This window comes from Syngnathus acus, chromosome 6, assembly GCF_901709675.1.
Source record: "Syngnathus acus chromosome 6, fSynAcu1.2, whole genome shotgun sequence".
Taxonomy (NCBI): Eukaryota; Metazoa; Chordata; class Actinopteri; order Syngnathiformes; family Syngnathidae; genus Syngnathus; species Syngnathus acus.
This window is the reverse complement of record NC_051092.1, coordinates 14,143,840-14,159,848: the sequence shown is the minus strand read 5'-3', so window position 1 is coordinate 14,159,848 and position 16,009 is coordinate 14,143,840. Positions and strand designations below refer to the sequence as shown.

The following is a 16,009-nucleotide window of genomic DNA, read 5'->3' as shown; positions in this document are numbered from 1 at the left end:
AAACTGAGGATGGATTGTTGATATGATTAAACTCATTCTCCGATCTCAACACAAACCTATTATATAGTTGTAAAATCCACATAAAACGACTCTGATTATCTTAAATTAGCTTTCGAAGATGCTCCATAGTCATGAAACTCCAAAGACGATGCATTCAAGTGGCAAATGGTGGGCTATCGAGTCTCTCCCTGCATCCGCAAAGATTCCAGGCCAGGTTTTGTGACTGACCGTCAGCCACCTCCAGATTTTGCAGACTTCTACTTTTTATCCCCTGAGCTAAAACTTGGACTAATTTTGGTAGCTTACATATTAACATTCCCTTCATAGACGGCTGCAAACTTTAAAATAAACTTTTGCTTCCAATTTTTCTATCATTTCCAACTTTCCAGTCTGTGGCAAACGAATGCTCCTGCTTCCCGATCACGTGCGAGACCAACAGCGCAACAGGAACAGCGGATCACGTTACATTCCATTGTTAAAATCCAACTATGTGACACTCCTGAGGTAGGGTGATCAAACTAGTAAAAGATAAATTACGAGCAATTACTAAAACAAATCATTTTCGTTATGATTTTAATATTTATGTTCATGCTGGTATAATTTTTACTACATTGAGATGGAGACGAATTTTGTTTTCATTAATAATAGCAAGAGGAAGTAGTTGTTGAAGTTGCTCCGCATCGGGACTTGTCAAGAGGAAGAACGTTGCGGCCGTTCCTCAAACGCAATCTGGGGAGAAAGCAGTGCTCATCGTCCCATCTCATTAACCTTTCCACCTGGTCATACAGGTAAACATTACTGTTACGGTAGTGCACCTCGCTGGACTCAATCTAATCTTTGTTTTTCTGTGTTGCTGTGTTTTACAGGTCCCCATCTCTCCATGTCCGGTGACCCTTACACCTTCACCACTGACTCTCTCCCCGACAACCCCAGTTTCCTGCCTCCGCTGGCCAACGGCCTTTTGGGATGGCAGGTTTACAACAGCACCATGCACATGGGGGGGGTGTACAACGGGGAACAAGGAGAATGCCACCGTGCAGATCTTCCTTGTCCTCTCGCTGTGACGGTTGAGACAGAGGAAGCTGGTCAAAACTCCTACAGCTTGGATGCCCACACAGGTAGTTCCTTGAGGACCTGATCCCTTCATCCATTCATTTTTCTTTAGGGTCAAAGGTGAGCTGAAGTGTGTACATAAAACAATTCTCTGTTGTTTCTCCAACAGGTGTTTTCACAAACACACTGACCTCACCCAGCGTGACAGTGTCGCAGTCTTTCTACTCACACCGCTACTTCTCCAACCTGATGGTAATGGAGATTGTGCTGGTCCGCCATGTGACTTCAGAGGTGCCATTGACAGTGAAGCTGGTCAGTTCCTTTACGCCTCAGAGCAAAGACATTGATTTTCAGGCTTCGGCTGACTACAGAGGTGGAAGGTGAGCCCCCCCCTGTCAAGAAACAAAAATCGTAACCTTTTTTGAGCATATTAGCATCTTTCTTTTGTTCCAGCCACATTCAAGGTCACCCACACAAAGCAGAATTCCCAGGATGCCCGAGCCCTACAGTTCACCTCATCTGGACCCCCATTCCCTCCAGCCTGACGCTTCCACCTGAGCAAAGCCAGGACCGTTGGGACTTCATTGTGGCGGTGGCCAACTCTTTAGATGTCACAGAGGCTTGTTTTGATGAGGGCCTGGAGTTGATGGCAACAGGCGGCTTGCGTTCTTCTCACGAAGCGGCATGGAAGGAGCTGTGGCTGACGAGCAATGTGGAAGTTGTGGGATCCGAGCGCCTCTTGAAAGCTGTGATCGGCTGCATGTTCTACCTTCTTAGTGCTTTTCCCTCCATTCACGACACATCTGGTGGTTTCGGCGGCGTCAGTCCAGGTGGACTATCCAATGGATCCGAAGCTCAGGATTATTGGGGTCATGTCTTCTGGGACCAGGTTGGAATGAAATTGAAAATGTCTACTGTTCCTTTTTCCTCTGTCACCATCTAACGACGCCTTCCAACTCAACAGGAGATGTGGATATTTCCGACTATAGCTTTATTCTACCCCAAGATGGCCCGTGCAGCCCTGGAGTACAGGGTGAGGACTATGGATGGCGCAAAATACAATGCTCAAAAGCAGGGATACAAGGTAAGGTCAAGAATAACGTGACTTGTGTCATGGTGGACAGATGGAATGAATAAAACTACAAATGGAACTTACTGCAGTAATTCCACACAGGGACTAAAGTTGGCATGGGAGAGTGCCGTGTCAGGGAGGGAGATGTGCCCTGAAGATATTTACGGCCAAGAAGAGATTCACATCAACGGAGATGTTGCGCTGGCCTTCCAGAATTACTACTACCTCACTGAGGTTTGCTGCTCAGCTCCACCACGTCATCGCAAGTCTTCTCCCAGTGACTTTGCTTATTTTGTTGCAGGATGTGACAATGTTTACAGACGGACAGGGAAGTCAGCTAATAAGGGGCGTGGCTGATTACTGGGTTTCCAGGGTGACCTGGAACCCTGACGACCAGAAGTATCATCTCTTAGGTAAAGGCTGCATGATAGTCAGTTTTCTCACTATACTAAGTGAGCTGAGCAATTTTAGGGATGCAATTGATATTTGAACTCAAATGGTGAAGCAACACATTTAGACAGACAATATAACAATTGACACATTCTTCATGGGAATTGACTACGATTCCTCCTGTTTATTGCTTTTTATTTTACCTGGTTCAATTGTTAATAGTTTGTTGTGCATTTTAGGTGTCATGCCACCAGATGAGTATCACTCCAATGTCAACAACTCTGTCTACACAAACGCAGTGGCCAAATTAAGGTACTTGATTCTTTGGTCACATGTTAATTTTCAATCGCACCTCTGATGCAATAACGATCTTGTTTTCAGTCTGCAGTTTGCTGTGGAATTAGCTGACCTTCTCAAATATTCTGCACCAAAGGAATGGCAAAATGTAGCAGACAACCTCCATATACCTTTTGACACACAATTTCAATACCATCCGGAGTTTGAAGGCTATACCAAAGGTATTTGTTGTCACCTTAATGAGTGAATTTCAAATAGCATATTTTTGATTTGGTTCTGTCTTGCTTGCAGGTCTTCCAGTGAAACAGGCCGACACCGTGATGCTGAGCTATCCTCTCGGCCTACCCATGTCGCCGGAAATCAGAAGAAATGACCTTGAAGCTTATGAAAGTGTCACTGACCCTCATGGACCAGCTATGACTTGGGTTAGACGCATATCTGCAGTTTTGTTCACATTAATATATCGTTCCGATTTATTGTCCAGGTTTCATAAACTGTGCTCTCTTCATCAATCAGGGAATGTTTGCGATTGGTTGGCTGGAACTGGGGGATGCAAAGAAAGCTCAACATTTGCTGGAGAAATGCTTCAGAAACATCCAAGGACCTTTCCAGGTATCGATGTAGACGACAAAAACTTCCTATTTGTTTCCTGAGAAAATGTGTAATGGCCTTCCAGGTATGGAGCGAGTCATCAGACGGTACGGGAGCAGTTAACTTTCTTACGGGTATGGGAGGATTCTTGCAAGCGGTTGTGTTTGGTTACAGCGGCTTCAGGTCAGTCGTCAATCAACCCGCCTTGCTTGTTGAATCAAATCAATCAATCGAAAAAAATATTTACTAGAGTTCAGAAGGAGTGCCTGGCCTTTTCCCCAATCCTTCCCGATGAGCTGAGTGAACTCTGTATCCGTGGTGTCAACTATTTGGGCCATCAGCTAGACTGGCTGTTTCGGAGAGATGAGGTGCGCCTCATACTGAAGGAGCAGGAAGGCGGTTTTGCCTGTTCCAAGACGTGTGATCTGCAGGTGGTCCTCAAGGCATCAAAGACTAAAATTCCTTTAACACCAGGTAACATGCACATTAGAATTATGAACAAGGAATCATTGAGGTTGATTTATTAAATGGTAGATTATTAATTGGTATTATATTATGTCTTTGTAGGGGTGGAAGTAACATTTCCACGAGAGCCTGGATATGTTTGCAGATGTGAACTGTCATCTTTCTGCTGGCCTTTGTGAATAATTTGACAGATACAAGTCAGCTCTTGCTCATTACCTCCCTTGTCCACACATTTGCAAATAAAATAAAAGCATCAGTTTCTCACAGACTGTGGGCGGGCCAGTTCCGTCACTTTCGGAGCAACATATTTGATTGACAGGTAAAGTTTGAAAGTTGACTTCAGCGACCATGTAAGCACAGTTCTAAGTATGAGTCATTTTTATGATTTTTTTAGCCTTATCAAATGTGATTGGTGATTTTTTTTGTTTCCTTAAAGTTTGTCAGATTTGCTCTCTAGTGTGTCAATTTTACAAGACATAATTTTATTCAATAAAACTACCTTTATACTTAAATATAATGCAGAGTGTGAGTATTTTGGCCTCTTTAGCAAGAATATATTCTTCATTCTGCAAAAAGATAAACGAGGCTCACGCTGCAAAATGTTCCTGTTTACGACTAAGAATGGGCAGAGTTTGTTTGTGGATTTAAATCTGGACACAATACCCGCCTATATATTTTCCATTGGGGTTTGCTCGATTTGGATTTAGCTTTCGATTGTTTCCTAACCCCGTAAACTGTTTGCACAGATAAAGCCGCCCATTTTAGAGTACCTGGTCTACAAAACGAACATTACTTTTGACAAATGACGTCACCAAGTCTCACCTTCCCATTGGCCGCTGCAGTTTGAATTTCAAAGTTTCTGCAGCTGCGCCAGTGTGGGGCTGTTTTGGATATCGGCGCTCGGTAAAATTTACTTGACGATTAACCAAGACATTTTTTTTATGGCTTTTGCTTAAGATCATATTCGATTTTACGGAGGCGCAATCATTGGATTCCCTTCATATTTGTTCCTGTTAACATGGTAAATAATGTGACATTACTTCCTTTCATAGCTTCTGGGAATTGCCGCCTGTACATAAATGACAGAAAATGTTATGTTTGCTACTCACCGTCGTAATATTGGTGTAACTACTTAACGTACTAGTAAATAGCGTCCTAAAAAATAATCGAATTTGTTTCAATTTGATAAATCGCAGTAACATTACCGTGTTCAGACAAGGCCCAGCGCGCGTGAATGCAACAGAATCCAGTTTGGCCTGGTTAAGCGTTTACGTTAGTTGTTTGTTTAAAATCCTTGAATTGACTGGTTTTGTTGTTGTTGTTATTTAATCCGACATATTCTTCGATTATTCGTGGGCAACTATTTGAAACATCAACAATGAACTGATATCTAACCGAACCAGACGTCAAAAGCGATTTCCTAAAGCAAGTGGTAAACTTTTGTTTTTGTCTTGTACGTCTGTTGTTTTCATTACCGCCGATGGATAGTTTGAGTGGTTGATGGAACTTTGATTTCATAGTTTGTCAAACCGGTAATAGGCCTATGCCCTTAGGGCGCTTTGTATCTAAGTGATTATTACAATCCAACCACTTAAATTTGCGATGGCTAGGTGTATTCCTCAATCCACTGCTCTGTAATGGAACCCCAGTTGTTAAGATTTTCCCAAATTTCATGTGTTTCAGAGCGACAAGCCTCCATCTGCCACCATGAGCACTGTAAAATCATCTTTGTTGTCTCTGACGAAGATGTTTGCTGATAAAACGCAAGAGTTTTTAAATGACATTGACAATGTCCACATGGTTTGGCTTGAGGAGATCCAACAGGAGGCCAAACTGATGTTCTCAAGGTGGGTGAATGTTTAATAACATACAACATGAACAATAGTGAAGAAACTTCTAACAATTGTGCTTTTTTTAATTTGTAGTGATTCTAATTTTGAACCGGAGTTAATGCCCAAAACACCATCACAAAAGAAGAATAGTCGCAGGAAGCGCGTGTCGGTCGGCCGGCAGGAAGATTCTCAATTCAGGCGCAGGTTTGCTACACTTTGACAAAGTTTCCAGTTTCAATAATTATTGATTTTTGAAACCTGGTGTGACTTAATTTGCCCTTTGTGATGCAGGCTGTCAAGGGGTCGACGAAGTAATCTCCGTAGCGTCACTGTCAAGCAACTGGACTTCATTTCTGAGAATGCCATTGCCGATGTTTCCGCAGCTGACAGCAGCACCAGTGCACGTCCAAAACGCACTACTCGCAAAAATAAACAAACCATCGCGGAGATTGCCGAGGATGTGAACCGGCCTTCTCGTACAATCCCCGAGATTCAAGTTGAGTGTAACAAAAAGCCAGAGCTGGTTGAGGATGAAAGCGTGGCTAAAAATACCGAGGTGGACAACACAGACGTCCCACCGGAAGAGCCGTGTGATGTCAGAAGGCATTCTCCAATTAAGATAGAGTCACCTAACGTTGTGGTCAGCATCTCTGCATCAGAGCGTTTGTCTGCTGAGCAAGAAATCCAGCCCATACCTTCTCCTGGGCGCAGCGCTGCAAAGATCGCGATAGCCGGCAATGGCAGAAGCTCACGGCGCAGCTCCGTGAGGTGCTCATTGAAGGCCCGTCGCTCCCTGGCCAGTTTGCGGCACAGCATGATGCAGGAGTCTCTGCGCCGTAGCTCTCGGCGGTCCTTGCTGAAGAAGAACGCGGCTCGCAAGGCCAACTCATCGCGAAGCAGCATCGTCGACTGTGAGACTCAACATTTTATTCAGATTCTCAGTCTTATTTGGCTTGTTAGTGTATCTTAAGACTTTTTTTTTTTTTTTTTTGGTAGCCGCTTCTTGTGAGTCCATGGAAGAGATAGATGAAGTGTAAGTACTACAAATATTTTCTTGGTTGGATATACTCTACATTCAGCACCTGCAAGATGATTAAGACTGAACGATTTCAGTAAAAAAAAAAAATTTATCACACAGATATCGTAATTTCAGTGATGTGATTTGGGGTTATCAAATTGCTAAAATCAATCACGATCATTTCCATTCCTTCCTTTTTTAATAATCCCCTTTAACTATTATCATTTATGACCACCACAGAGCATCCGCACCTGTGACCACAGATCCTGAAGTTGCCATGATCACTTCAGCCGATCCTCCTGAGGTACTGTGTTCACCTAATTTCCAGTTTGATCATTCGCGATTGTTAAAACTTGTGTCATACAATTCCACTTATGCAGCCCGTGTTGAGTGAGCAGCCATTATTGGCACATGTCACTCGTTCTGTGGCGGTAAACTCCCCCAAGCTGGCCCCACCTTCACTGTATTCTCCCGAGCGGTACAATGAACAAAATACATCAGGTATTTGCTTATGCTTCCATCCCATCCTCCAATACTAATTGGCCTTAAATTGTTGTTAATAAATTGTTTTCTCTTTGTTCCAGTTAACATGAAACAGACCCCACTGCCGAGTCAAAGGTGAGTTTCAAACTGTTTAAACTCATTTGACCCCGTGTCCCACTATGGCTGTTAAAAGTGACCAGTATCAAGTGAATGATTATACTTAATTTATTTTCAATTCTTTATTATTTCCAAGTGTCACGTATCTGATATGTTCTTTGTTTTGTTTTTGTGTTTCCCCAGGTCAACTAATTGCGTCAAACGCAAAACGGCCTCCCCTCCAGAAAGACCTACAAAGAGGTTCTCTAACCTCAAGAACAATCAGAGTGTAAGATTGCCAAATAAATCATAAAAATCCACAAATTAGAATGTTGTCTTAAATTGACAGTTTTATAAGTATCTTTTTTTCCCCCCTCCTCTTACAAGGCTCCCAGACCGCACATGAAATCATTTCTTCACACTGTGCAGAAGAATCAGATGCTGATGATGACTCCAACTGCCTTCAGCCGTAGTTCTGTGGTCAAATCCTTCATTCGACAGAACACTCCTCTGAAGTTTGACCCAAAGGTCAGCATTAATCCCAACCCCTCACACACACAAAAACAGCAAACTTGCACAATTTTGTTCAAATTACAAAGCACTTTTAAAACGTCAGCATCATGAGTCCTTTATTAACTACAGGCAATGTTTGAGTATATTAAGCATGTTTAGTTTAAGTACTGATTTCTAAAAGTGATATTGTGTAGAGTAGACGATAATGTATCAAATTGAATTTGACGTTACACACTACAGTCATCATGGGCCATTTTCAATGTGCTGTAGATGCAATTTAGTTGAGCCGGAATCATTGCATTGCATCATTTTATTTGTATTTCCTCTCTCCAGATGAGCATGACTAGAGTGGTAAGTACACGAGCACTGTTGGTGGTCATTTTGGTGATAGTGCCCACTCATTTAGTACTAAACTAAAGCCCCCCTTCCCACACATCCTAACCTGTATGCACTCACCGTTTGTCTTGATACGAGAGGCCGTAGTGAAGTTCCATTTTTGGGTGCGGCTTTACCGCTTATTTTCTAAATTCGACAGGCCAGAGAGCGGCAAAAGCTGGAAGCACTGAGAAAGAAGCAGGAACAGGAAGAGGAGCGAATGAGGAAAATGGAGGAGGAGAAAAAAAAGAAGCAAGAGGAGTACAAAAGGTTTGATCCGGTTGGGGGGGGGGAAACACTGGCTTTGTGACTGGATTGCTCAAATGACTTTTTTTTTTTTGTCCTTTAGGAAGAGGGATGAGAGGCTAAGAAAGGTGATTGAGGCAAAAGAGAAAGAAGTGCAGAGGGAAGAAGAAAAAAAGAAGAAGATTGAGCAAAAAATGGCCGACATTGATGAGAAAAATGATAAGGTGAGGTTTTGCATTTGGGATGGTTGTGCCACGTCAAGGTGGGTCAACGGTCTGTGAATGCAGCGGCAGGCGGCAGAGATGGCCAAGAAGCGAACTGCCACTAAACGCCAGGAAGAGCTTGAACAGAAACGGAAGCTGGAAGAAGAAATGAAAAGGAAGAAGATTCAACAAGCGGTAAGATTTGTATTTCATTTGATGTCTTCACACATCTAAACCTGCATTTTTTTTTTTTCTCCTCCAACTTTAGGAGGAGGAGAAGCGCCAACAAGAGTTGCTGACTAAGAAGGCCAAGGAGGATGAATTAAAACCCAAAAAGCTAGCAGAAGCTCGCAGAGCCTTGGAGCTGGAGAGTCAACGCCTAGCTGCTGCTGCTGAAAGGTCATCTTTTGAAACAAGTTTGATAGTTCAACCCCCCCCCCTTTTTTTTAATGCAGGGAATGGTTCAGACCCACCAATAAAAGCAGCAATATTGACACCACAAGTGTCTTCAACAATTGACTCTAAAACAGGCACACAAAATAAAAGAATGAAATGTATGTTTAAATATTAAAATGGTCAACCATATAATTTTGTTTCTACCTTATATTGATTCTTATGTGTTGTTCTTTGTCCAGGGAGCGAGTTGAAAAAGAAAAGGCTTTCGCTCTGCAACGGGAACTGGAAAGAGCAGCTCGTGAGAAGGAGGAGAAAAGAAAACAGGTGAAGATCGATGTTTGCTTCCCAAAAAAAATATATATATACAAAGTGCAAATTACGTGTGAGTTTGTTCCCAAAAATGCTTCCCTACTGCTTTGTCATTTCAAATTCTAAAATTCTCTCTGTTCCACCAGGAAGAGGAACAGCAGAGGTTAGCTGCAGAGAAGAAGGCTGCTAAAGACAAAGAGGCTGCTGCCGCTGCTGCTGCCGCTGCTGCTGCCGCTGCTGCTGCTGCTGCTGCTGCTATAAAAGTTGCACAGACAAAGGTGAATAGAAAAAAAAAAAAATTTGTCAGAGATGTATAGAATCAATATTAAGTAATTACAGTGGGAATACCTGTAATGAAACCTGTAATCGGGTTCCCCCTAAAGTATATCACCCCTTCTCCCCCTGCCGCCCCATTTAAAAATAAATGTAAAGATTTTATTGATTTTATCTCTTTTTTTTCTTCCACTGTGACTTCTTTTTCTATACAGAAAGCTGTTCCCCTCAATGTGACAATGGATGTTGAGGTACCGTCAATCTGATGGATTTTTTTATTTATTTTTTTTGCTTTTACTTTCACCAAACCCGTCATTTTTCTTTCTTGTGCGCATTACCTTGTTGCATTTTGCTAGATAATATTTAATATTCTGACCAATTTCACAAGAGATAGATTTTTTTTTTTAGGCAGAATATTTTGAAACCCCTTTCCACGATTTTTTTTCCCCTCCACAGAATTCTTTGTTGAAAACTCCGGCAGGAAAAGGTGTCGGCCTCAACGTGACTGTGGATGTTGAGGTAAATCGGGAAACTGATGCATCCAAAGCACGTGTAGTGGTTCATTCAAATTTTCATTGAGATATATATCTTTTAGACGCTCTCAAAAAGTGTGTTTCCTCCCTGGCAGAAGTCACCACAGTCTTACTCCATCACTCCAAAGGGTGTCAACAAAACTTTGACTTTGCCCAAAAATCCAGAAAACTATGGGATGGACCTAAACAGTGATGATTCTACCGATGATGAGTCTAAGCCAAGAAAGCCCATTCCCTCTTGGGCAAAAGGTATGCATCTTAAAATTTGGATAACTAAAGAGGTGTAAGAAAAAGCGTCTGGAATCGGCAACTGTTGTTTTGATTTGATGAATCAAATGGTTCCATTTTCAAAATGGTTGCATCCTCGAATCGTCATTGTCTTTCGATAGCTGGGTCGTGTTGCGGAAAATGTTTCAGTGCAGACTTGCTCCGGGTTGCCAAATTTTCAGAATTATGATGTGGGATCTGTTAAAAGCACGGAAGAGGATTTTATAGCAACTTGGGAGTTCCCAAAGCAGAGGACAAAATGCCGGACAGATGAGGCAGGAGAAACCGTTTCCCAAAATAGGATGACAGTGCATTCATGAAGGGAGCCATTTTTTATTTTTCAAGTGAACCGAATTGAATCATTACAGCCTTGAATCGTTGTTGAATCATCTTTTGTTGAGCGATTCCCAAAGTATAGTTGTTGTTGTTGTTTTTTTTTCCAATGTCTTGTCATTGTTGTAAATCTTAGTCTTAATTGCTGTATGATTATATTCAGCATCAGGGCGGAATGACGCAAATTAAAAGGGAAAAAAAAGCCATTGTATGAATAGTGAATATTATTTAATCTTCCTCCCAGGTCACAATCTAGAGCAGATTATTTTGAGGCAGTACTTCAACCCTCCAGACATGGATTCTTTCTTTGGACCAATCGAGCCGCCAAAACTGGAGAAGCTGTTTTACAAGAGGAAATCTCGTTACTTTAAACGCACCAGCTCTGCTGTGTGGCACTCACCCCCCAACGCCAGCAAATACTGATGGAGTGATCCCGTGCTGTACGCATTTTTTTTTTTTTTTTTTTAATTTCAACTTAATCCCAATAAAAAGGTAATCGGTTTTCATGGAAAATAAGTGAATGTCTATCACAGATGACTTGTTTTACTGTTATATACCTGAAATTGAAATGTGACATACAGACAGAATTTTCTTAGTCCTGCTTCCTGCTCGTTGCTGCTTTGTTTCCGCCGCCATCTACGAGCACGCCCAGCAAGTCTCCTTCGGCCAATGAGATTCCAGAATCATTAGGGGAATTTTGCTGATTGGCTTCTTGCTGCGAAGGCATCGAGCTGGGTGCCGTCACTGTATTGAGCCCGCCGTTGCTGGCCTTAACATTGGCCGCAAAGTTACCAAAGCTGCTAAGATTGTTGGTGTTGAGAAGATTTCCTGTCGTGCCAGCGCCGGTGCTGCTTGTCACATTAATACTGCTTGAGCTACTGTTAGGATTATTTGGATTTGCCGGTCCATGACGATAGGGAGGGGTGAACGAGAACACCCTTTCTCCCCCGCTTCCTGTCGTTCTAGCGCTCTGGGGTCCCGCCTGGCTGTCGGCGGACGGCAAAGTTTCCAGTGTCAGGCACGGAAGAGGAGGCCGGCGAGACAGCAGGCCGTGTCCACGTCGGAGTTTGGATATGGGACAAAGCTCGGGCGGAGGGTCGGGGAAGGAGAAGGCCGGGGCGGCGGACGTTCCGCCGTCCTCGCTCAGCCAGGGGAAAGCCGACGATGGTGGCGGATTGTGACTGGGGGTGTCGGGGGGTAGAAGCTGTGAGCCGACCGTCTGAGGAGCGAGGGAGCTGCAGCTCTGATCCCATTCATTCAGAGGTCGCCGGGCAGGTCGAAGTCGGGGCATTGCTGGGGGAACGCAGTGGATTGGCGTCTGGGGGCAACTGTAGAAGCCTGCTCTCTCATATAAGGGCATCCCGGAGAAGACATAATCCTGATCTCGATCTGCATTTAAGGGCTGGCGGGCTTGGTTAGTGACCGACTGAGCTTCTGGGTGTAAGTACAGGGGGAATCGACTCAATGGGGCTCCGGGACGGCGCCGGAGCAGGGAGACCCGAGAAGAGCGAGGGAAGCTGGGGGACTGGACACCCAGGAAGCGACCCAAACCTCCCAACAGCGGAGTGGAGTAGTTGGCTTCCTCGTTTTCTTTAATCTGCTCCAAGTTGGACTGAAACTCCATTTCCTCTTTAGGAACACTATAGAGCACAACAATATCATAATAGCAATGAAACTCTGTTCAGAATGATTCCAGATTCCCTATATCGAGTCTCCAAATGCGCTCAAGTATTCAGAATACTGATTTTAGACTCTCGTAGAAGATTTGACTTTAAAGCATACCTAATATCCAAAGCCGAACCCATGAATGACGGTTTGCAGTGATCTGCGCTGGCAGTAGTGTAGGGAGGGCGAGGCTCGGACTCATTCCAGTACATGTCCTTCTCAACTAGAGGGAGACTGTCGTACATCTCATCCACAGACACCAAAGATACCTGAAACACAATCACACAGCTAGGACCAATAGTGACAGCTCCTTTGTTCTTATGTAAATCAGCCATTTTTCAGCCAAGGTGTATATTTGACATCACATTGGACCAATCACAAAGAATAATTTCAGATCACATCAGAACCTGTAAATTGCGATCGACGAGCCAGTTCGTCTCAAAGTCGTCATCGTCTTCGCCAAAAGGATTGATGAGTTGCTCTGCCACCTAAAAGCAAGACCAAATCAGACACGGACCAAGCGTCAAACAGATTAGATTACCGTAATTTTCGGACTATAAGTCGCACCGGAGTATAAGTCGCACCAGCCACAAAATGCCCAAAAAAGTGAAAAAAAAACATATATATGTATATAAGTCGCTCCTGAGTATAAGTCGCCCCCCCACCCAAACTATGGAAAAAAAACGCGACTTATAGTCCGAAAATTACGGTAGATCATCAATGGTGTCAAACCTTCAACCAGCCAACATAGAAGAAAAACTGCAGCAGCGTGAAAACGGGCAAATAGAAGTCCAGGTCGTGACCGGGATAGCCTTGGGCCGGGTCCAAGAACTGACGACCAATCAGACAAGCTAGGAAGAAGCTGTAGACTGCCACCGTTGCCACCTAAACACCACATACTAGTCAAGTAGGGGCAGAGATTTGCTTTTTACATTCAGACCTCATATCAACTGAAACAAACCTGAGTATACACGAGAGGCAGGCTGATCCAATCATATCCGTACAGCTTCATGCACTTTGCACGTAAACTGTTCAACTCCTAAACGGTGAAGAACATAAGACATTATTTAGGACTGTTCAAAGATGTTCACATTTGCAGTCGGGACAAACATACAGTGAGGATGGCTGTGAGAGCCACGTCGTTGTTGATGCGACCCTCAGTCCGGGCACGCAAAGCCAGACTCACAAACCACATGCAGGGAACCCAGAACTTGTTATGGGGGGAGGGCAAGTCCTCCAGATGCCTCAGTTCCTCTGATGTCATCAAACCTGAAAAAAAGTTCATGTCTCTTTTGAAGTCAATACACATAAAGAGAATAGTCAGGATAATATTTGTTTTTCTTTGCAGAGGATAAAGAATATATGCTTGTGAGTCATTATATTTTCTGCTGTATTGTTTTTATTTTTTTTGTGGTGTTTACTTATATTGTGTACTATGTCTTGTCACCGTGGGATAGTGGGAACGTAATTTCGATTTCTTTGTGTGTCTTGGCATGTGACGAAATTGACAATAAAGCAGACTTTGACTTTTGACTTTGACAATATGAAGATGCTAATTGTTAGCCTGCCAATGGGGTTAGCATTGTTTTTCAACATTAGGTCACCGGACTTGAAAACAAAAAGCTAGGTGGTTATCTTAAACGTTGTTTACTTTGACAGTTTGATAATAAACCTCAATTGGGAATGGCTATAAACACCTTGAAATCTTAATCTCAGCGCGACATTACATCATTGGTACACAAAGTGTGTACTGTTCAAAGACTTCAAACACGCCACTTTGTGCCTGAATTGGGCTTAGTACTCAAGCCAAGGTTCAGCGTTTCCGTTTGACCAGCGTACCTGCTTGCACCAAGTGCTCCATGGTGGGGAACCTCTTGTAGACGGCCGTGCTGACCGAACGGTAGATGAGCACCCCGGAGAGATTGGCGTACCGCACCAGAGTGCGCCGGGTCAACCTGGCGGCCTCGTCTGCTCCGCGCACGTGACCTCCCACCAGTGATGCCAGGCGGTCCGGCCAGGGGACGTTTTCAAACTGACCCCACCAGCGGGACACCACCAAGGTCACATAGAAACCTGCAAAGCAATGTTGAAGTTGGAACCCACTTGGGATTATTTACTAGAAGGTAGACTCACAGAGAACTAGGTGTCCAAATTCATCGAAAATAAACTGATTATCAAATAAATCGCCTAGTATTTTAATCAAGTAAGCATCTCGAGACATTTTTTAATTAAAAATTGTCCACATCTTCTAATTTCAGTCTCTCACAATTCTATAATTTATCCAATCCTTCATGAAAACAGACTGATTTATCTTTTGTGTTTAATCAAAATATGAATAATAATTAGCAAACGACTACTTTTACTTTGTGATATTGCTTAACTGTTGTTCAGTTGTTTTTTTAATCGCTAAATAATACCAGATATAATCGAATAATTGATTCATAAACAGTAATTGGCGAAAACGTTTGTAATGCACTTTAATGAAAAGAAAGTTGTATCCGATTATTTGATTCATCGACGAATAATCATTAAAATAATCCATTCTAAAGGTATTCGATAGTGACAGCCCTACCGAGAACAAAGGACACTGGGATGAGCTCTGCGTAGCGGTCACAGTATATGGACAGCTTCTCAAACTGCCTCTTCTGCTCAACATTTAACACAAACCTAGTGTGGAAAATAACTTGTTAACACATTAAAACATCGCATTCACAAAAATAACGAGTAACTAACATGATCAGTTTCTTAATGAATATAATTAAAATAATAAAACAAATAAGATAAATTAAATTAATAAAATTGAATAAATAAAATAATAAAATAAAATAAGAAAATAAATAATAAAAATGTAAATAATTTCATTAAAATCATTGAAGGTATTGGTACCTATAACCGATGCTGAAGAAGCAGTAGAGCAAGGTGAAGATGATGAGCTCCCTGTAGAGGAGCTTATAGATGCTGCCTTTCCAGCGCAGTAACAGGTGGAAGAAAGTGCCGAGGCCTGCGTCAGCCACTCTGCGAGAGTAGGTCACTGTCATTGCCGCTGCCGCTTCTTCTTAAAGGCCGACTCCCTCGTCTCGCATTGGCCTGACATGAAGGACGCCTCCGGTGTCTCGTCAGATCGCAGAATCAGCAATCGGTCGGCTTGATCTGCTGTCTACCCAAATCCATACGGCCAACAATGATGATTTGATAACGTGAAGCCAAATGTGATCTGCTGTCTTCAGGAGCACAAAAGGTCAACTTGAAAGATTCACAACTCACCGCTGAATGCGTATCGCCATAGCAGCAAGTGAGCCGTACACTTGGCCTCCGTGGAGAGAGAATGTTGGAGAAAAGAGAAGCGGGACCAGAAAAAGGAGAGCGTGGAGTTTCTACACCTCCGGTCACTTGATGTCTTAAGCTCTTTTGAGCAACAAAGCTGCATTGTTGGCTCCCGCAGGCTGTGTTAATCCCAACAAATCACACACAGCCGGTCACTTAGATACATAATATCAATAAAAAAAAAAAAACTTATTAGAACACTCAGGCGCTCTCACGGTGAAATTCTGTCTTTTATGAATTTGTGTTTCACTATGATTATTATTATTATGAGAAAG

At 43.0% G+C, this 16,009-nt stretch overlaps 3 protein-coding genes across 5 annotated transcripts; 2 read left to right on the top strand and 1 right to left on the bottom strand.

Moving 5' to 3' along the window:
• Positions 1-115: 115 nt before the first annotated feature.
• pgghg (protein-glucosylgalactosylhydroxylysine glucosidase) lies at positions 116-4,380 on the top strand. Its single transcript, XM_037253573.1, has 15 exons — positions 116-504; positions 649-788; positions 867-1,118; positions 1,223-1,433; positions 1,507-1,942; positions 2,018-2,137; positions 2,228-2,359; positions 2,427-2,538; positions 2,755-2,827; positions 2,897-3,033; positions 3,104-3,237; positions 3,329-3,424; positions 3,489-3,586; positions 3,654-3,877; positions 3,971-4,380. Exons 3-15 carry the CDS (start codon positions 881-883, stop codon positions 4,045-4,047), a joined length of 2,088 nt encoding a protein of 695 aa, XP_037109468.1. The 5' UTR covers positions 116-504; positions 649-788; positions 867-880; the 3' UTR covers positions 4,048-4,380.
• Positions 4,381-4,725: 345 nt separating this feature from the next.
• Positions 4,726-11,262, top strand: LOC119123996 (inner centromere protein). 3 transcript variants are annotated; one of them, XM_037253538.1, is made up of 21 exons: positions 4,726-4,889; positions 5,552-5,715; positions 5,794-5,904; positions 5,992-6,611; positions 6,697-6,733; positions 6,959-7,022; positions 7,099-7,219; positions 7,303-7,336; positions 7,502-7,586; positions 7,685-7,825; positions 8,144-8,161; positions 8,346-8,455; positions 8,535-8,655; positions 8,719-8,826; positions 8,903-9,033; positions 9,270-9,354; positions 9,486-9,617; positions 9,828-9,863; positions 10,069-10,131; positions 10,241-10,394; positions 10,990-11,262. In XM_037253538.1, the coding sequence occupies exons 1-21, from the start codon at positions 4,887-4,889 to the stop codon at positions 11,166-11,168; spliced, it is 2,517 nt and encodes an 838-aa protein (XP_037109433.1). In that variant the 5' UTR covers positions 4,726-4,886; the 3' UTR covers positions 11,169-11,262. The 3 variants fall into 3 exon arrangements, with proteins under 3 accessions (XP_037109433.1, XP_037109432.1, XP_037109434.1); XM_037253537.1 differs by having other exon boundaries at positions 8,719-8,829; XM_037253539.1 differs by lacking the exon at positions 8,144-8,161 and having other exon boundaries at positions 8,719-8,829.
• A 46-nt stretch (positions 11,263-11,308) lies between these two features.
• On the bottom strand, positions 11,309-15,997 carry best1 (bestrophin 1). The gene is made up of 10 exons (XM_037253569.1): positions 15,675-15,997; positions 15,297-15,563; positions 14,983-15,077; positions 14,250-14,483; positions 13,525-13,679; positions 13,372-13,449; positions 13,143-13,295; positions 12,818-12,898; positions 12,528-12,679; positions 11,309-12,385 (listed from the first exon to the last, which is right to left on the bottom strand). The coding sequence occupies exons 2-10, from the start codon at positions 15,446-15,448 to the stop codon at positions 11,338-11,340; spliced, it is 2,148 nt and encodes a 715-aa protein (XP_037109464.1). The 5' UTR covers positions 15,449-15,563; positions 15,675-15,997; the 3' UTR covers positions 11,309-11,337.
• Between the last annotated feature and the right edge of the window lie 12 nt (positions 15,998-16,009).